We start from the raw sequence: 20,986 nt of genomic DNA, 5'->3' as shown, positions 1-20,986 counted from the left end.
ATAAAGAAAAATACAATTGACTTGATTTTTTCCTTTTTTAGAAATCATTTTTAGTTCCCTTTGCAATGTACCATTTCCCATCAAAAGGGAGCAGCTCACAACCCCTCTCAATACCATCCATCAGTCATCTGCCAATGTGTGAGAGTGAACGGGAAATTTTATTTGTTCACACCTTTGGGAAATGCTTAGTCTCTAATTAATGACATAGCCATAATTGGGATTTTTCCACCCATGAATTATTGGCTCTGCTGCCATGTTGGTCATTAATGAGCTGCTTTATAACACTCGGCCATATCCACTAAAAATACTTATGATTTGAAATGTATTTCTAATTATTTCATGTTGTCTAGTCGTTTCTTATGTTTCAGCTTTCTTTGTTTGTAATTTGCTTAAATGTTTTATTTAATACCAGTCACAATTTCTAATCAGTGCAACTTTATTTGATCTATGTGCTTGCCATGTCAACATAGGCTAATTTGGTCAGTATTCTCTTTATATGTAGCTTATATTTTATCTTAGAAAAGCCGTAGTGTACCTTTATTCCTACATGTAGCTTCATTTTTCTTAATTGTATGCACCCATCCAAGAAAGCAAATTTGTGGTCGTCTTCTCGCTTTTTCTCAGTAGAAGTCTTAAGTCATGACACTTTGCATTGCTTAAAATTGTTGAGTTGTTATACTGGAATATAATCTTTGATGGAGAAAAACACTTACTGTTCATAGTACATAACTGAAAATATTATGACATTTGCCGCTTGGGTGCAGTGAAAGTAGCTTTCCATTAATATTTTTAAATGCCTCACATATACACAATATACAAATTACATATTTCCACAACACCTTAACTTACTTACATGATATAGTGGATACCTCAAGCTAAAAGATTTTAGTCTGTGAAATTTATTGCAACAAGAAAAAGAAACTGCAGTTGGTCTAACAGAGCTCAAGTTCAGTCATCTTGAACAGAAAGAACTTGCATTTATACAGAATTTTTCACATTCCAAAAGTGCTTCACTTTTGAAGTGTTAGTCGTTGTAATGTAAAAAATCACAGCAGCCTACTTGCATTTGGCAAGCTTTCACAAGCAGCAATACAATAATGACCAGATAATCTGTTTTAATATTGATTGAGGGATACATATTGGCCAGTACACAGGGGTGAGCTCCCTGCTCCTCTTCAAATAGTGTATCGGATCTGTTACTCAAGACCTTGTTTTAATGTCTCATCTGAAATATTCCTCCAACAATCCTGCATCTTTTGAGTACTGCACAGATGCATCAGTCTGAACTATGTGCTCAGGCCTGGAGTGGTACTTGAATCCACAGCCGTCAAAAATAGAAAAATGTGTGACCACTGAATTAAGGCTGACACACTGGATTCTGAGTGTTTATATGGAATTCAAGGTGCATGGTTGGTGGCATGGGTTTCCCCAATTTTATCTGCAAAATAAAACTACTGAAGCTTAGCGATGTAGTACGTAACATACATAATAAATTACAAATACTCACATTTGCTGCAACACGAACAATGTGTATATTTAAGATTTGAGTACAACTGTGTCACATTGCAAAGCACTTTTTATTTTTCAGTAAGAATTTCATCTGTAGAACAATGCTTGCTAGTGCCTTGTGATATCATGCAGAGGGAGCCTGTCTCTGTGCTTGGCTTTTGTTCCTAATATTGGCTGTCCTGTGCACTGTTGTGTCTCCCTGTTGTTTATTCAGGTTCTGTAATGATGAATGGTGGAGTGACTGCACCTAGTATGAATGGGTACCACAGAAACAAAGGTGAGCTCTGTTTCTGTTGCATTTTCCAACCATTTTTCTCCTCAATGGGATTCATATAGGAGGAATTTGAACAAAGGTGAAATAAAATGGTATTAATTAATGGTCAATCTGCTGAATCCATAAACATACTGGAATACAGCCTTGGTTGTTACCAGTTCCAATGTTCCAATTTAATTCATAACTTGTTATGCAACCTCCAAGAAAAATAAAGTACACATTTGCTACAATTAGTTTTGGAATATCTCTTTCAATTGCCTAGGTTCCTCCAGAAAAAAGAAACAAGATGTAGTTCAATGTTAGATTTAGATTTATTGTCACGTGTACCGAGGTATAGTGAAAAATATTGTTCTGCATTAATCTAGGCAGATCGTTCCATACATGAAACATAGGACATACGATAAATACACAATGTAAATACATAAAAATCGGGTGAAGCATACAGAGTGTAGTGCTACATCATAGAGAAAATATGTGAAGAGATCAGTTCAGTCCATAAGAGGGTTATTCAGTTATTAAGTTATCAATTATGAAATTATAATAATAAAGCTTGAGTAACAATAATATATTGGCACAGTGTACTCTGAGGAACCATGTGACCTACCCTTTTCTATATAAACATGTTTGGAATATCTTCCAAATGAAATACTTCTCTTTGTCGTAGACAATTGTTATGAAATATGGTGTGGATGTTATATTTTTCCAATTTGAAACTGAAGCCAGGGCATGCGGGGGGAAAACGCTCTTAATGAAGTTATTAAAGAAGAAAGCCGCACCTAGTTTCAAGAATCACAAAGAAAATTCTGCACTTAAGAACATGTAGGCTGTCCTTATGACTTGAATATGAAACCTCCCATTTCTCCAATGGTAGAGAAATTTATTTGTGAATATTATGCATTGATACATTGATGACGTTGCACAATGATCATCTCATAATTTAATGATGATCTGAAGATCCTTATGCTACAAAGAATTAAAAAAAAATGTTTCTGACTTTTGCTCATGTCTTTTGCCTTTTGCAGAACTTGCTGAAATTCAGCACAATGTCTCTGATGTGAATCATAATTATAAGACATTGGGTAATGTACTAAAGGAATGTCAGAACCACCTTCGGACCACCATTAACCAAATGCAAGAAGTTCAAGAAGAAACCAACTCTGTCATGAAATGGCTAGAATTGAAAGAACAGACTTTGTCCACTTTGAATTCATCACCAGCCAAAACTCAAACTATGACGGCACAAGTAGAGCAAAACAAGGTAAGTGATAAATATGCCTGATAAGGTATAAATAAGATCCCACATAGTTAATAATTTCGCTATTAAAATTATCATGACATCTTTGCAAGTTCAACTTCTGAAGCCTATGCTTTTAAATCAGAGGGTTTTTTCCAGCATACAACCCAGCACCTCTTGGTTGGGGAGAAAGGACGAATGAGAGGAAGGAGTTCTGTTGTTAAAAGGGGTCAAATTGGAAGAAAATAGACAGATTAATTTTTATCTTTTTCCAGTCTGTTGGGAGCAAATCAAAATGAATGTTTCATCTTCATTTGGTTTTATTTAGAATGAGTACTAATGTCTGGACTTCAGCATTCGTAAGTGGTAAAGCTAACTGTCTGGATTGCTTTGAATTCTGGGTCACGCAAAGCGTAGCTCAGATTATTAAGTACTATAACTGTTCGTCGAAAAATTGAATTTTCATTTCTATTATGAGTAAAAAGCATTTTTAATTTGGATAACAAAGATAGTTGAGGTTACTTTAGTCTTCACTTTCCCTCGAGTGTAGATAGGGTAATGAAAAAAGATAAAACTACGGTAGAAAGGACATACTTTACATTCATAAGCTATTCAAGAAACTAGAGCTCCAGTTTGTCTTTAAATATTTTGATACTTAGTTTATGCTGTAGTTGAGGTATGTAAATTGCAAATATCTTTTCATCCAGATAGATTGAGATGTTTAATTCCTTGATCTTTTTAGTTTTACTTAAATTCTACTCTTATTCTGATTGATAAACTTTAATCTGGGATCGCTTCTCTGATTTTTGGCTAAAATGAGCGTGAGGTCAGGTGTAATACCTGGATCTGGTATGTCCCTCTTGTGGGGACTTTGAATTGGATTCAATTTGAATTTGAATTGTTTTTTAGAGCAGGCAAGGAGCTGGATTAGAGGTTTGCCCTTATCCACACTCTGAGCTGTGGCTTTGTAACTCTGATAAAGTAATAAAAAAAACAAAAAAAGCTTTAATCTGATACAATTTATATCATAGAAAATGCATATGAAAGCAATAATCAATGACTGGGGCTGGATTCTCCCCTGGCCGGATGCTCGGGTTTCCCGACGGTGTGGGGCTGCCCCACAATGGGAAACCCCATTGGCCAGCCGGTGTATCAGAGAATCACCATGTCGGTGGGGTGAAATAAAAATGCGGCGGAACGGAGAATCCAGCCCTTGATCTTTAAAGTGCCCACATAAAAATTTGTGCTATTAATTGAGCGAGCATTTAGCTCTATAGTAACTAAATGCGTCAGACATGACAGTTACTGCTGCATTTTTGTAAAACCAAGTTTGCAAAGCTGTTGTCAATCATTAAACTCCATTTTTGTTTAGGCCTTTCTTGTTGAGCTTGAACAGAATTCTGGAAAGGTTGAGAAGCTGAAGGAGATGTTGAAAGACTTGTTGACCAAAAATCCAGACTCACCTGAAGCTAGGAAGTGGACGGAAGTGCTAGAACAAATAGGTAAAGCAAGTACAAAACAGTACTGGTGTTTATGCTTGTGGAATGGAATAACTTGCATTTAAAACAAGTTATGGAACAGATTGAAACTGAACTGGCATGTGAAATTAGGTGGACGCTTGTGGTAAGCACCAACATGGATTGGTTAGGCTGAATGGTATGCTTTCATGTTTCAATTTCCATGTAAGTGTGGAAAATGTATTTTAGATAATGATTTTAAAAATTATTTTATGGGATGTGGGACTTGCTGACTCAGCCAACACTTTTATTTCCCATCCCTAATTGACCTTCAGAAGGTGGTGGTGATCTTCCTTCTTGAACAGTGAAAACCAATGAAGACAAGAGAAATAAAGGAAAGCAAGTAATTGGGCAAACTACTTTAAATAATCTGGTCAACGAACTGCTCCAAATCACTTCATTAGTTGTTATTTAATAAAATTAAGATTTTGTTTTCAAAATTACATCAGTTAAATTATATCAGGAGAGTCTCAGGTTTGATTCCTGGTTCATACCAAATTAGCACAGAAAATTCAGGCCTGTAGAGAAGAAATTGGTCAGAATAGCCTCTCTCATTGTTGTCCAGTGACGGCTCCTGGAATTGTATGTATGTGAAGATATAAGATGGGATGGGAAGAGAGAGGACAAAAATGAATTGCTGTAGTTGCCCTGTGCATAATTACATGTCAAAATATATTTTTAAAGTATTTATTCTTTCTGGGATGTGGGTGTCGCTGGCTTGGCCAACATTTATTGCCGATCCCTAATTTCACTTCAGAAAGTGGTGGCGAGCCACTGCCTTGAACTGCTGCAGTCCATGTGGTGTTGGTATACCACAGAGCTGTTAGGAAGGGAGTTCCAGGATTTTGACCCAGCGACTGTAAAGGAATGGCAATTTAATTCAAAGTCAGGATGGTGTGTGACTTAGGAACTTGCAGGTGGTGGTCTTCCCATGCATTTGCTGCCTTTGCCCTTCTCTGGTAGAGGTTGGAGGTTTGGAAGGTACTGTCGATGAAGTTATGATATCCTTAGGCACAGCAACCAGATTGATTTCACCCCAAATTCAGGATGAGCTTACATTCCATTCAGTAACAATTCTTTACAAATGCAGTAAACTCCCAATGTTAGCCATTGCTCATCGACCATCATACATTTCAACAATTTCCAATCTGCCATGGCTAATATGCTCCTCAAATCTTTGTGGTTTCATTTGTTTAGATTTAAGATCCTAGTTTCTGAACTACATCACTTAGGTGACTGCCTGTTTTGGAGTGTCCCCCCCCCGTGTGGATATCCTCTGGGTCCTTCCCACAGTCCAAAGATGTGAGGGTTAGGTGAATAGGCCATGCTAAATTGCCCTTTAGTGTCCAAGGATGTGCAGGTTAGTTTACGGGATTACAGGGGATAGGGTGGGGTAGACTGGGGAGTGGACATGGGTACGGTGCTCTTTTGGAAGGCCGTGCAGATTCAATGGGCTAAATGGCCTCCTGCACTGTATTGATTCTATGACCTCAATGACTTTCAAACTTTATGTAAAATTCTAACATATTGTGATCATTCTTTCCGACTTATTTGCAACAAGATTATTAATTAACCTTTTTTTAATTACACAGCATAAAATCCAAATTGCCCATTCCCTATTTGGTTCCTCCGCTACTGATTAGAAAACTATCTTGCATACATTCCAAGAATTTGTCCTCCACGATATAAGTACTAATTAGGTCTGTCCAGTATGTATGTAGATTGATATCACCCATGATTACTATATTAGACTTGTTTCACACACCTCTAATTTCCTGTCTATGCGGAGTCTGCACATCCTCCCCGTGTGTGCGTGGGTTTCCTCCGGGTGCTCCGGTTTCCTTCCACAGTCCAAAGATGTGTAGGTTAGGTGGATTGGCCATGATAAATTGCCCTTGGTGTCCAAAATTGCCCTTCGTGTTGGGTGGGGTTACTGGGTTATGGGGATAGGGTGGAGATATTGACCTTGGGTAAGGTGCTCTTTCCAAGAAGAGCCGGTGCAGACTCGATGGGCCGAATGGCCTCCTGCATTGTAAATTCTACGATTTACTTGTATTAGCTCCTCATACTGTCTATACAGAACCTGTTTCTTAGTCTTACCTTTGTCACTGGTACCTATATGGACCATGACCACTGGATCCTCCCTCCCTCCCACTGCAGGTTACTCTCCAGCACTGAATCCTGGCACCGAGCAGGTAATGTTGGCGTACAGACCTTTGCTCTCAACTGCAGTGCACAGTATCTGTCCCCCAGACTATGCTGTCTCCTATCGCTACCACATACCTCTTTGCCAACCCCCCGCCCCTTTGAATGGCATTATTCGCCATGGTCTACTCGTATATCTTGCAGTCCTTCTCCTTGTCTACACATGTAGCAAGCACCTTGTACCTGTTGAACAAAGTCAGAGGCTGAGGCTCCTCCATCATTACATGCTGGTTCCACTTACCCACCTGACTTCCAGTCACGTACTCCTTGACCAATTCTAAAGTTATGCCTTGCCCAAAGGGTGTGACTGCCTCCTGGAACAAAGTGTCCAGGTAACTCCCCCCACTGATGCGTGATGTCCGCAACTCAAGATTCCAGCTCAGCATCTCAGAGCCAGAATTCCCGAAACTGCAGACACTTTCTGCAGGCATGGGTGTCTGAGATTGCATTGCATTCCACAGATTCCCACAAGCTGCAGTCGCAGCACACCACCAGCCGTGTCATTTATGTCCAACCTTATTTATTCCACCAATTAATTAATTGTTTACCACAGCTAAAGTAATAGAAGGTTGCTCTCACCCAGCCTGGAGACTAGGAAGGCAACTCACCGACCACTGGAGGCTGCACAAAAGTAGAAAAAGGAGCACTCTCTGCTGTGCATCAAATTCCCATCTGAACTGAATTCCCAACTCCTCACTCGATCCACATCTCACTCAGGCATAGTTTGTTGTCCATGCACCCTTTCTATCAAACCATTTTATATGTTCTGGCATGATGAGTGTAAAACATATTAAGATGATGCATTGTGATCTTGTGAATCAGCAAGAGCAAAAGAGCTTTTCACTGAATGCATCATCATTGTCATCTGTACTTTATTTAGAATCAAAGTGGACTCATGCAAATCGGACATTAACTGAGAGACAACAAAAACTTGAGGAATCAGCCAACCTGCTCTTAAGTTTCCAGAACACAGAATCACAGTTGAGTACATGGCTATCAGAGAAGGAATTAATGATGAGCGTACTGGGCCCTCTATCAATTGATCCAAATATGCTACGTGCTCAGAAACAACAAGTGCAGGTAAAATTTAAAACTACAAACTTAAAAATTATTTACCTATGTATTACAAAGTACTGGACAAGAAATGTTTCCCGGTATCCCTAATTAAAGTTTTTGTTTATGACAGTTCATGTTGAAAGAATTTGAGACTCGTAAACCCCAGTATGAACAACTAAATAGAGCAGCACAAGGACTTTGTGCACCTGGAGATGTATCTCCTGACAGCCAGCTGAGAGATCAACATGGAGCCATCAATGACAAATGGAATAAACTTACCAATCAGCTCGGTGGCCGTTCTAGTCATATTGATCAAGCCATAGCCAAGACTACACAGTATCAGGAGCTTCTGCAGCAACTCACTGACAAAGTCAGGATTCTCTGTGATAAATTAAACAACCAATCTGTGATTAGCACACAGCCAGACATTGTCAAGCAACAACTTGAAGAAACCAGTGAAATTCGTTCAGATTTGGAACAGCAAAAGGAGCAGATTGAAGAGGCACAAATTCTCTGTGATGACCTGTCCTCCCTTATTGGTGAACAGTATTTAAAGGATGAGCTTCGAAAACGCCTGGAATCTGTTCTGATGCCATTCAGTGGTCTTGAAGAGAGAGCAGGTTGGTATTGATACTACAGATTTAGTTACAATTTGCCAAAATAAACTTCTAACTTTTAAAACCAGTTCTTCATCTCTGACCAGATGAACTAACAAACTAGCAGTTGTGACCTTTAGTTGCTTCTAATACAGATTTGTTCCACTCCACCGTCACTATGTGTTAAAATTTAGCTGAAAGCCCTGTAATCAATAAGCTGTCAGAAATATTTTGAATTGACCACTTCCTTAGAGAGAATGGAAGAAACCAAGCTCGTGCTTTTTAGCTAAATCTTTGGCTGGGGCTGCAAACTTGCTACCAAATTTATTCCATAACAGCAGGGAGTGCCAATAGTCTCATCATTGCTATCCCAAAAGCCAAGAAATTATTCTTTGCCAGATTAATTGGATTTTTATTTGATATTTACCTTTATGTTGCTACTTTTCTAAAAATCTGTTCAAATAAATGATTTCATATTTAACTCTTGTGATTAACATTCCAAAGTGCTTGGCCTCTACGCTCAGGAAGCTAAACCTGTTCTCTTGCACAACAATCAATTAGACACTCTTGACATGTGAGCCCAGAGAGTGAGACTTAACAGTCTATTTAATTGTGTAGGACATTATGGGGGCGATTCTCCGAGCGCCGGTCCGGAATCGCAGCAACCGTGCCACGACACCCTGATGCTGGCGCGCGATTCTCCGAGGAGCGGAGTATCGGTGCCATTTGCACTGGCGCGGTGCGGGCCACTAGAAGCGGCGGGGCCGCCGATTCTCCGGCCCGCATGGGCCGAGCGGTCACTCCAATACGACAGAGTCCCGCCGGCGCCGTTCACCCCTGGTCGCTGCCAGTGGGAACTCTGCGGGACCGGCTTTGGGGGGGGGGCTCCGATGGTGTCTGGCCCGAGATCGGGGCCCACCGATTGGCGGGCTGGCCTCTTCTCTTTCCCCCCCCCCCCCCCCCAGACTACTTCCTGGTGCGGCTGGCCCCTGAACACCGATCCGATGTTGGTTGGGCCGGCGCACAAAAGAAGTCCCCTGTGCGTGCGCAGGTTTGCGCTGCCCAACTGCGCATGCGTGGCTTGGCGCAGCATCCATTTCGCGCCGCATAAGGAGGCTGGAGCGCCCCCTGGGGGCCAGAATCGTACGTAACCGAGCCCGGTACGTGCCGTCGTGAAACGCGACGGCGTTCACGACGGCACAAACGCTTGGGCCCAATATTGGAGAATCGCCCCCTCTATTTAAATTAAATCCTGTTCCAGCATCCACTTTTCACCTGCACATTGAGGTGGAGTCATTAGATGGTGAAAAAGTGAAAAATCTACTATTTCTCTTCCCCTTTTCTAGTCTAGAAACATAGAACAGTACAGCACAGTACAGGCCCTTGGGCCCACCATGTTGTGCCGACCATTTATACTAGTCGAAGATCAACCTAACCTACACCCCTTCAATTTACTGCTGTCCATGTGCCTGTCCAAGAGTCACTTGTCCCTAATGACTCTGATTCCACCAGCTCCGCTGGCAGTGCATTCTACACACCCACCACTCTGTGTAAAGAACCTACCTCTCACATCTCCCCGATATCTTCCTCCAATCACCTTAAAATTATGTCCTCTCGTGACAGCCATTTCCACCTTGGGTAAAAGTCTCTGTCTATCCATGCCTCTCATCACCTTGTACACCTCTATCAAGTCACCTCTCTTCCTTCTTCGCTCCAGTGAAAAAGCCCTAGCTCCCTCAACCTTTCTTCATAAGACATGCCCTCCAGTCCAGGCAGCATCCTGGTAAATCCCCTCTGCACCCTCTCCAAAGCATCTATATCCTTCCTATAAGGAGGCAACCAGAACTGGACACAATATTCCAAGTGTGGTCTCACCAGGGTTTTATAAAGCTGCAGCAAAACCTCGCGGCTCTTAAACTCAATCCCCCTGTTAATGAAAGCCAACGCACCATGCCTCCTTAACAACCCTATCAACCTGGGTGGCAACTTTGAGGGATCTATGTATGTGGGCCCCAAGATCCCTCTGTTCCTCCACAATCCCAAGAATCCTGCCTTTAACCCTGTATTGAGCATTCAAATTGAACCTTCCAAAATGAATCACTTCACATTTATCACGATTGAACTCCATCTGCCACTTCTCAGCCCAGTTCTGCATCCTGTCAATGTCCTGTTGTAACCTGCAACAACCCTCGACACTATCTACAACTCCCCCAACCTTCGTGTCATCGGCAAACGTACTAACCCACCTTCTACTTCCTCATCCAAGTCATTTATAAAAACCACAAAGAGCAGAGATCCCAGAACGGGACACCACTTTCCATTCACTACCACTCGCTGTCTTCTTTCGGCCAGCCAATTCTGTATCCAGACAGCCAAATTTCCCTGTATCTCATGCCCCCTAACTTTCTGAATGAGCCTACCATGGGGAACCTTATCAAATGCCTTAATGTATTCCATATACACCACATCCATTGCCCGACCTTCATCAATGTGTCTCGTCACATCCTCAAATAATTCAATGAGGCTTGTGAGGCATGACCTGCCCCTCACAAAGCCACGCTGGCAATCTTTAATGAAACTAAGGATTCATAAATCCTATCTCTCAGAATCCTTTCCGGTATTTTTCTCACCACAAACTTAAGACTGACTGGTCTGTAATTCCCAGGGATTTTCCCTATTCCTTTTTCTTGAACAGGGGAACAACTTTTGCCTCCCTCCAACCATCCGGTACTACTCCAGTGGAAAGTGAGGACGCAAAGATCATCACCAATGGCGCAGAAATCTCCTCCCTTGCTTCTCAAGGTGACCTTGGGTATATCCCGTCTGCCATGGGAACCTATCTATCCTGATGCTTTTCAAAATTTCCAGCACATCCTCCTGAAATTAATTGTTTTTCCCAAATTGCTGCCCAGGTAATATTAGCTAAATCAGTACATCTTTGTAATCAAACCTGGGACTTGAGGAACATAAGAACAGGAGTAGGCCATTCAGCCTGTCAAGCCTGCCCCACCCTTCAATACTATCATGCCTGATCAAGCCTTTTACCCACACTATCCCCATAACCCTTTCCGTTATTGTTCATCAGAAATCTATCAGTGTCTACCTTAAACATACTCAATGACTGAGCTTCCACGGCCCTCAGAGGTAGAGAATTCCAAAGATTCACAACCCCCTGTGATAAGAAATCTCTCCTCATCTTGGTCCTAAGTGGCATCCCCCTTAATTGGACATTATGCTCCCGGTTCTAGACTCCGTAACCAAGGGAACCATCTTACCTGCTTATGTCCACACTGCACTTTCTAGGAGGGTCAATTGGCAGGGCTGCATCTTTTCTGATGTGTAGTACAGCATCACCTCTGAAATGTCCTGCAGTGCCAAATTTGTTGGGGTGCATCTGCTGTCAGTCCTGGACTAACTCAATGCAATTAATTTTGGCTTTTTCTGCCATAGTCACTGTGTCGATAACCATGCTATTTTAGTCTGCTCGTGTCGACCAGTTCGAATACTTCAGTTCAGACTTCAGTTCAATATCAATGTACCAATGCAAAGAATGGGTGGACCATTGTATGCAATTAGTTTGACTATCGTAGGTAGTATCTTTGACTCCCAATGATCCAGATACATATCCTTTAGGATTCCAACTTGTAAGATGTTTGTGCTTGCCCCTGTGTCAACTTCGGCTGTGAGCGTCTGTTTGCCACTTTTTTTGAGAATATGATGCTGATAGTGGCAAAAGAGACGAACTTTGTAACTTCATCCAAACATTCACAACATAGAAAGCCTGTTAACTTTCTGAATGTAGGTTTCTCCACTGTGAATCGTTACCCTAGTCATTTTTGCATGCTATCTTCGTGTATGTGCGTATATTTATGTGGGTCTGTGGTGCACTCACAACTGTTGCTTCCAATGTGCAGCAGACATTTTTAAAGTCTTTTTATTATAATTTTCAATTTTTACAAAAATCGCCTCAAAACAAACAAAAGAGGAGGAAAGCAAGCCATAGGTATTAATGTACAACAGATACAGTGTCTTCGTAAGAATGGGAACAAATAAGACCAGATGAATCAGGGATAAAAGCCCCAACATATATTCCGTTCACTGGTATAGAATGCGTCTGCACTAAAACAGGATACAAGCAACATTACAGGACTTATTTCATACCTATAGCGGCAAAACAAGATGACAGAAGAAAGAAAACAATATACTGAGAACCCCAGAACTAAAGGGGAAATCAACTAACACACAGTGCAAATTGAACTCTTGTCCAGGCCCAGCCCAAAACAGATAGCCGTAATACAACTACAGAATGACAATACTGGGCCTGAAAAATGAGAGGATGCTAAACAAAAAGGAACAGATTAGCTCTCACTGGGTGAGCTTCCTTTAACACAGCGAGGACAGACTAATCGTACCAACCCAGCCCCTCTACCTCTCCTCCCACTCCGGCTCTGCTCGTCTCCCCACCCCTATCCAGGATACATTAGGATAGATACCTTGCACAAATCATAAATTCAATATTCAGCTTAACATGATATGGAGCAAAATCCAGGATAATGGGCAGAATTCTACCGTTTGGGAGACTGTTCTCCTGCGCGAGTAGAATCGCTCCTTGCCTACGCTGGTGCTCGGAGCAGTGTCCATGAACGATTTCCTCTCCATTGCAATGTTAATTCATGCATGTCAGGGATCTCCTGGGACGCTTTTCAGAATCCTTCTATCTGGCCGCCATTTTGAGTGGGTGGCCCAATAGGGAGGTCCGGGCGGTTGATGCCCTCCTCCCCCCGCAATGCAAACATGCATGCATGCATGAAGGTGTCGAGACTCTTGCTCCCCTACTCCCACAATATCGGAGGCAGTCCCTACCCCAATATCGGACGGTCCAACCCCAATATCGGAGGGGCCCCCCTACCCCAATATCGGAGAGCCCCCCCCCCCCCCCACCCACCACCCCAAGATAGGAGGGCTGGAAAATCCAGTCCTTCCTTTCTATTTAAAACTGAGATTGTTTTTCTTATGAATGAAATCGGTTGCAGGGAAACTGTTCTTTCCTGGATGAAAATCACAATCTGAAAATTCCAGATGTAGTCAGCAAAACAATTGTAAAAGGAATAAAATACTTTTGGTAAACAGTGAATACTCACAACTGTCTTCATGAAGTACAATGCTAAAGTAGTTGAAGTGCATTATTAGCTACATACATATCATCCATCAACCAAGGACAAATTTTATGGAGAAGGTTATGGTGGCATTATGAGATGCTTCAGTGTGATTTGGACAAGTTGAGTGAGTGGACAAATACAAGGCAGATGCAGTATAATGTGAATAAATGTGAGGTTATCCACTTTGGTAGCAAAAACAGGAAAGTAGACCAATTAAAAAAACAAAATTCAAACTTCAAATTAATAGCTGAAAGGATGGCTCAACACAATTTCATGTTTTAAACCTTTTACTGTGCCGACCAAATTGAAAGCACAATTGACTAAAAATAGACTAAACTCTTTTTATGCACAATGTTATGATATAAACAGCAGAATAGAACTTTTCCCTTTTATTTTTAATGCAATCAAAATGTCACTTCACAGATATAGTTTACACGAACATATAGTTCTCCCAGAACAAGTCCAAAGTGATACTTGCCTCCAGAGGGTTTAGTTGTGATCTTCTCTTTTCTCGGCCTAATAACTTTAAATCTCAGAAATGTCTTTCACAGTGAAGCTTTTTCCCCTAGAGGTTCTTCAGTCTACCTCAAGCTGGGAAAATCTTCCAGTCTAGTTTGAATTCCTCTCAAATTTGATATTTTCAATCTGAACGTGTGCTCCACTCGTATTCTTGTGTGTTGAACTATAGAGACTTTTGACCTCTACTGCTCTCTCCCAGTTCCTGGAATATTACCTCCGTTTGGGAGTTTCAGGAATATCTTTGAAATCCTTTCTCTCTCAAGGTTCATCTCCATTTGCACTCCATGGAATCGTATGGGCTTTGGATCTAGATAGAAATGCTGTCCTGAAGATTCCTAATTTCTTTTACCCTAGAAGCAACTGGAAAATTTAAAGCATTACTGTTTACAACCCAGCATTCTCGACACTTTTCTGAGACTTTGGAGAGCAGAAGTCTAACCACTGTAAACACAGATGCTGATGTCATTGTCTCCAAGTGTGAATACTTTGCACCTTCTTTCCAGCAAACCGACCTTTGATCTTTAACAGCCATGTCACTTAGGCACACGGGTCACATAACCCCTTCCATTTTATCCTAAATTCAAGATCCCGCCCCAACTGGTTTTATTAATTTCATCTCAAATTTTAGACTTCTTTCCAACTCTGAAATTGCAAGTTGAATTATATGCTCATTAACAATAAAACAAATATAATCCCACTATTTAAGAGTGGAAGGAGAAACAGACTACCGACCTTTTAATTTGACGTCAGTAGGGGAAATGTTATCATTAGAAAATATGTGATATCTGGACACAAAACTACGATAGGATTGGGCAGAGACAACGTCAACATAGATTTATGAAAGAGAAATCTGATGGACAAACCTGTTGAAGTTTTTTGAGGATGTTACTTGTAGAACAGGTAAAGGAAACCAGTGGATATGGTGTATTTGGATTTTCAGAAGGTTTTTGATGAGGTCCCACTCAGGATGTTTCTAAACTAATTAGCATGCATGGAATTGGGGATAATATATTGGTATAGATAGAGAATTGGAAAGCACACAGAGAGTAGGAATAACCGGGTCATTCTCAGGATTGCAGGCTGTTACTAGTGGAGTACCACACAAAACAGTGCTGGAGCCGCAGCTTTCTGCAATCTATCTCAATGATTTGGATGTGGGGATCAAATTTTCATTCAAAATATTTTTTTGGTGATTTTTATCATTTAGTAACAAGATTTATACACAAGAGACAGAACTGTTGGCAAAAATAAGAAAGATGAAACCAAGTAACAGCAACTTCATAAACAGCTGTACAGCAGGTTGTCACTTTTCCTGTGACCCAGGCTCGCATTATCTTATTTATATTTGTATTTACAATCAATGCCAGAACTATGTACTTTATTTATCTTTACACTCATTCTGATGGAGGGGTGGGGGGGTGTGAGAGAGAGGGAGATTAGGATGGCCCGCTTCCTTGCTTTTACATCTGTGGAAGGGGCCTGTGTGCCCTTTGGCGAAAGGTCTTCCTCCTGGTCTCATCTGTACACAAAGTCCCTGACATCCTGGCGGTACTCCCAGTGGGTTTGATACGTAGAGGAGCAGGTCATCTGCAGAGAGAGAAACTCTCTGCTCCCTGTCACTCTCTGAATGCCTGTCCACTACTCTGTTGATTTAAGGGCGATGGCCATTGGCTTGATTGCCAGAGCAAACAGGAGCTGGGATAACGGGCACCCCTGCCTCGTTCCCCTCTGTGCCAAAAATACTTGGAGCTGGTGGCGTTCGTCCATGTGCTTGCCATAGGAGTGCTGTACAGGAGCTTCACCACGCAGTGGACCTTGCTCTAACTCCAAAACATTCAAGCACCTCCACCTCCATTCTACTCGATCGAAGGCTTTCTCAGTGTCCAGGAAGACGATCACCTCTGGTGCTCTCCCCTGATGGGGTCATTATGCCATTCAGCAGGCATCAGGGGTGGGATTCTCCAATAATGGGGCTATGCCCCACGCGAATCACTGTGGACTTAGCTGGAGAAAGTCCAGAGTGATTCTCCTAACTGGAGGGGGCTGGTAGGGCCCCGGTATGCTCCTCGCAGTTCCAGTTGCCGATACAGGGTCCTGCACTTCTGGTCAGAGGTTCACACATGCGCACGGCGGCCTGTGTCAGCCACCCTGCGCGACATAGCCGACCCACAACGCAGAGCGACAGCAAAAATATAGCGCCCTCCCCAAAGATCACGCGTGCCCGTGGATCGGTGGCCCCCGATCGATAGCCTGGCCGTCCTGGAGGCCCCCCCACCCCCCCCGGGTGAATGATTCCCCCCCCCCCAACCAGGGCGGCCGCGGACTGAGTCCGCAACCGCCATGCTGAGTGCCCACCGGGTGGAAACATAAGAGAACCACGCCGGCAGGAACTTGGCCAGCTGCACTTAGAGAATCGCCGCGGGGGCCTCTTTCAATGGTCCCTGACCGGCACCGCCTCGACCGCGTGCATCCAATTAGTGGCGGTTCTCCGAGGGATCGGACAATCGTGGGACCGGGGCGGACCCGATCTCTGGTTCTTCGCCCATTCTCCGCTCCCGCGCCGAGCACGATTTAGGCGCAGAGGCTCGGAGAATCCCGTCCCTGATGTTTGCTGTTAGCTGTATACTCTTGACAAACCTGGTCTGATCTTCCGCGATCACCTCTGGCAGGCAGCTCTCCACGCGCCTTGCCAGAGCTTTTGCTCGGACTTTTATCTTGGTGTTTAAGAGAGAGGTGGGTCTATATGCTCCACACTCGAGGCCTGTGCCAGCGTGGGCAGCAGAGCCCCCTTCGACAGAGAGATGTTGAACATCTCCTGCAAGTGTGGGGCCAGTGCTGCTGCAAATCTTTTGTAAATGTCCACTGGGAACCCAACCAGTCCCGCCGCTTTCCCTGACTGCATGGGGCTAATGCATTCTACAATTTTGCCCAGCCCTATGCGGTACTTCCAGCCCTTGTTTCCTGTCCTCCCCACTACTGATATATCCAGTCTGTCAAGGGACTACTTCATCTCCGAGCCCCATCCGGGGGTTCAGAGGTGTACCAACCTCAGTAAAAGTTTGCAACGGCCTAGTTAACCTCATTTGGGTCTGCCACCATCCTACCATTTCTGTCCCTAACTTGAGCTATCAATTTTGTAGCTGCTTGCTTTCTTAGCTGGTGCACTAGCATGCGACTGGCTTTATTTCCATGTTTGTAAATGCCTGGCGGAGCTGGGTGGACTGCATTTCTTTGGAATGCAGATCAAATTCCATCTGCAGATTTTTCCTCTGCACCAGTAATTCCACGGTTGGGGCAGTGGCGAACCGCCGATCCACCTCCAGTATGGTGTCGATCAGCCGCTGCTTGGCTGCCCTTTCTTTCCTGTCCCTGTAACCGATTGTCAAGGATGTCTCTGAGCGGCTGCAGGACATTCTACGGGGGGGGGGGGGAACAACCAGCTGTCGTGGTGCACGTAGGCACCAACGATATAGGTAAAAAATGGGATGAGTTCCTACAAGCTGAATTCAGGGAGTTAGGATTTAAACTAAAAAGTAGGACCTCAAAGGTAGTAATCTCAGGGTTGCTACCAGTGCCACGAGCTAGTCAGAGTAGGAATGTCAGGATAGATAGAATGAATGTGTGGATCGAGAGATGGTGCAAGAGGGAGGGATTCAAATTCTTGGGGCATTGGAACCGGTTCTGGGGGAGGTGGGACCAGTACAAACCGGACGGTCTGCACCTGGGCAGGACTGGAACCGATGTCCTGGGGGGTGTTTGCTAGAGCTGTTGGGGAGGGTTTAAACTAATGTGGCAGGGGGGTGGGATCCGATGTAGGAAGTCAGGTGGGGAAGTAAAACAGGGCCAAAAACAGAAAGCAGTAAGGGGGAAAGTGTAAGGCAGAGAAGCCATAGTCAAAAATCAAAAAGGGCCACATTACAGTGTACAGTGACTGAGGAAAGTGTGAAAAGGGAGGTGGCCAATGCAGGATTGAGGGTGTTGTACCTAAATGCGCGCAGTATACGGAACAAGGTAAATGAGCTTGTTGCACACAGTGAAATTGGCCGGGACGATGTTGTGGGCATCGCAGAGACGTGGCTGCAAAGGGATCAGGGCTGGGATGTAAATATCCAAGGATATATGTCCGATTGAAAGACCAGGCAAAGGGGGCGGGGTTGCATTGTTAGTAAGGAATGAAGTTAAATCGATAGCAAGGAGCGATATAGGATCAGAAGGCATAGAGTCTCTGTGGGTAGAGTTGAGGACTCGCAAAGGTAAAAAGACCCTGATGGGAGTTATGTACAGGTCCCCTAGCAGTAGCCAGGATGTGGGGCAGAAAATTAATCAGGAGATATAAAAGGCATGTAAAAAAGGCAATATTACAATAATCATGGGGGACTTCCATATGAAGGTGGACTGGGAAAATCAGGTTGGTAGTGGATCCCAAGAAATGGATTTTGTGGAATGTCTAAGAGATGATTTTTGGAGCAGCTTGTGACAGAGCCTACTGGGAAACAGGCAATTCTGAATTTGGTGATGTGTAATGAGGCAGACTTGATTAGGGATCTTAAGGTGAAGGAACCCTTAGGGAGCAGTGACCATAATATGATAGAATTTACCCTGCAGTGCGAGAGGGAGAAGCTGCAATCAGATGTAATAGTATTACAATTAAATAAGGGTAACTACAAAGACATGAGGGAGGAGCTGGCTAGAGTTGATTGGAGAAGGAGCCTAGCAGGGAAGACAATGGAACAGCAATGGCAGGAGTTTTTGGGGGTTATTAGGGAGGCACAACAGAAATTCATCCCAATAAGGAGGAAACACGTTAAGGAGAGGACAAGGCATCCATGCCTGACAAGGTATGTCAAGGGCACCATAAAGGCTAAAGCAAAAACATACAAAGTGGCGAGGATTAGTGGGAAACCAGAGGATTGGGAACCCTTTAAAAGTGAGCAGATCATAACTAAAAATGCAATAAGGTGGGGGGGGGGGGGGAGATGATGAAGTATGAGTGCAAGCTAGCTAGTAATATAAAGGAAGCTAGGAAGACATTTTTTCAATTTATAAAAGGTAAGAGAGAGGCAAAAATAGACATTGGACCACTAGAAAATGTGGCTGGAGAAGTAATAATAAAAGAAATGGCAGACAAACTGAATAGTTACTTTGCATCAGTCTTCACGGTGGAAGACACCAGTGGGATGCCAGAGGTCCAGGAGAACCAGGGGGCAGAAGTGAGTGCAGTGACCATTACTAAGGAGAAGGTTCTGGGGAAACTGAAAGGTCTGAAGGTGGATAAGTCACCTGGACCGGATGGACTACACCCCAGGGTCCTAAAAGAGATAGCTGAGGAAACTGTGGAGGCATTAGTGATCTTTCAGGAATCACTGGAGGCAGGAAGGATCCCAGAGTACTGGAAGGTGGTGAATGTAACACCACTGTTTAAGAAGGGAGGGAGGCAGAAGATAGGAAATTATAGGCCGGTTAGCCTGACTTCGGTCATTGGTAAGATTTTAGAGTCGGTTATTAAAGATTAGATCGGAAGTACTTGGAAGTACATGGTAAAATAGGACTGAGTCCAGCACGGCTTTATCAAAGGGAGGTCTTGTCTGACAAATCTGTTTGAGTTCTTTGAGGAGGTAACAAGCAAGTTAGACAAAGGAGAACCAGTGGACGTGATTTATTTAGATTTCCAGAAGGCCTATGACAAGGTGCCGTATAGGAGACTGTTAAATATGTTAAGAGCTCATGGTGTTCAGGGTAAGATCCTGGCATGGATAGACAATTGGCTGACTAGCAGAAGGCAAAGGGTGGGGATAAAGAGTGGCAGCCAGTGACTAGTGGTGTGCCTCGGGTATCGGTGCTGGGACCACAACTTTTTACAATATACATTAATGATCTGGAAGACGGTACTGAAGGCAATGTTGCTAAGTTTGCAGATGATACAAAGATCTGTAGAGGGAAAGGTAGTATTGAGGAAGCAAGGGGGCTGCAGAAGGACTTGGACAAGCTAGGAGAGTGGGCAATGAAGTGGCAAATGAAATACAATGTGGAAAAGTGTGAGGTTATGCACTTTCGAAGGAGGAATCTAGGCATAGACTATTTTCTAAATGGGGAAATGCTTCGGAAAGCAGAAGCACAAAGGGACTTGGGAGTCCTTGTTCACGATTCTCTTAAGGTTAATGTACAAGTTCAGTCGGCAGTTAAGAAGGCAAATGTAATGTTAGCATTCATGTCAAGAGAATGAGAATACAAGACCAAGAATGTACTTTTGAGTCTGTAAAAGACTCTGGCCAGACCCCATTTGGAGTATTGTGAGCAGTTTTGGGCCCCATATCTAAGGAAGGATGTGCTGACCTTGGAAGGGTCCAGAGGGGGTTCACAAGAATGATCCCTGGAATGAAGAACTTGTCGTATGAGGAATGTTTGAGTACTCTGGGTCTGTACTCGTTGGAGTTTAGAAGGATGAAAGGGGATCTTATTGAAACTACAAGACACTGCGAGGCCTGGATAGAGTGGACGTGAAGAGGATGTTTCCACTGTAGGAAAAACTAGAACCAAAGGACACCATCTCAGATTAAAGGGACAATCCTATAAAACAGAGATGAGGAACTTCTTCAGCCAGAGGGTGGTGAATCTGTGGGACTCTTTGCCGCAGAAGGCTGTGGAGGCCAATTCACTGAGTGTCTTTAAGACAGAGATAGATAGGTTCTTGATTAATAAGGGGATCAGGAGTTATGAGGAGAAGGCAGGAGAATGGGGATGCGAAAATATCAGCCTTGATTGAATGGCGGAGCAGACTCGATGGGCCAAGTGGCCTAATTCAGCTGCTGAGTCTTATGGTCTTATGTCCATGTCGTGTGGTGCGTGATTGGCGATTACAGTCGCAGAGCCTTTGTTACTTCTGGAAGCCCCATTTTCCCTACAACAAATAAGCCTTG

At 43.3% G+C, this 20,986-nt stretch overlaps 1 protein-coding gene across 5 annotated transcripts in view; it reads left to right on the top strand.

Annotated features, from left to right (window-relative positions):
* The window catches only part of macf1a (microtubule actin crosslinking factor 1a), an 837,043-nt gene that overhangs the window by 636,446 nt on the left and 179,611 nt on the right, over positions 1 to 20,986 (top strand). For 4 of the 5 annotated variants that reach the window (XM_038800577.1, XM_038800561.1, XM_038800568.1 and 1 more), the window contains 5 exons: positions 1,724 to 1,786; positions 2,806 to 3,041; positions 4,390 to 4,519; positions 7,620 to 7,819; positions 7,926 to 8,415. In XM_038800577.1, coding sequence (XP_038656505.1) covers positions 1,724 to 1,786; positions 2,806 to 3,041; positions 4,390 to 4,519; positions 7,620 to 7,819; positions 7,926 to 8,415 — 1,119 coding nt within the window. The remainder of the gene's footprint in view (positions 1 to 1,723; positions 1,787 to 2,805; positions 3,042 to 4,389; positions 4,520 to 7,619; positions 7,820 to 7,925; positions 8,416 to 20,986) is intronic. The other variant, XM_038800586.1, reaches the window with a different exon arrangement.

This window comes from Scyliorhinus canicula, chromosome 1 (assembly GCF_902713615.1).
Source record: "Scyliorhinus canicula chromosome 1, sScyCan1.1, whole genome shotgun sequence".
Taxonomy (NCBI): domain Eukaryota; kingdom Metazoa; phylum Chordata; class Chondrichthyes; order Carcharhiniformes; family Scyliorhinidae; genus Scyliorhinus; species Scyliorhinus canicula.
This window is presented reverse-complemented; position numbering and strand designations above follow the sequence as displayed.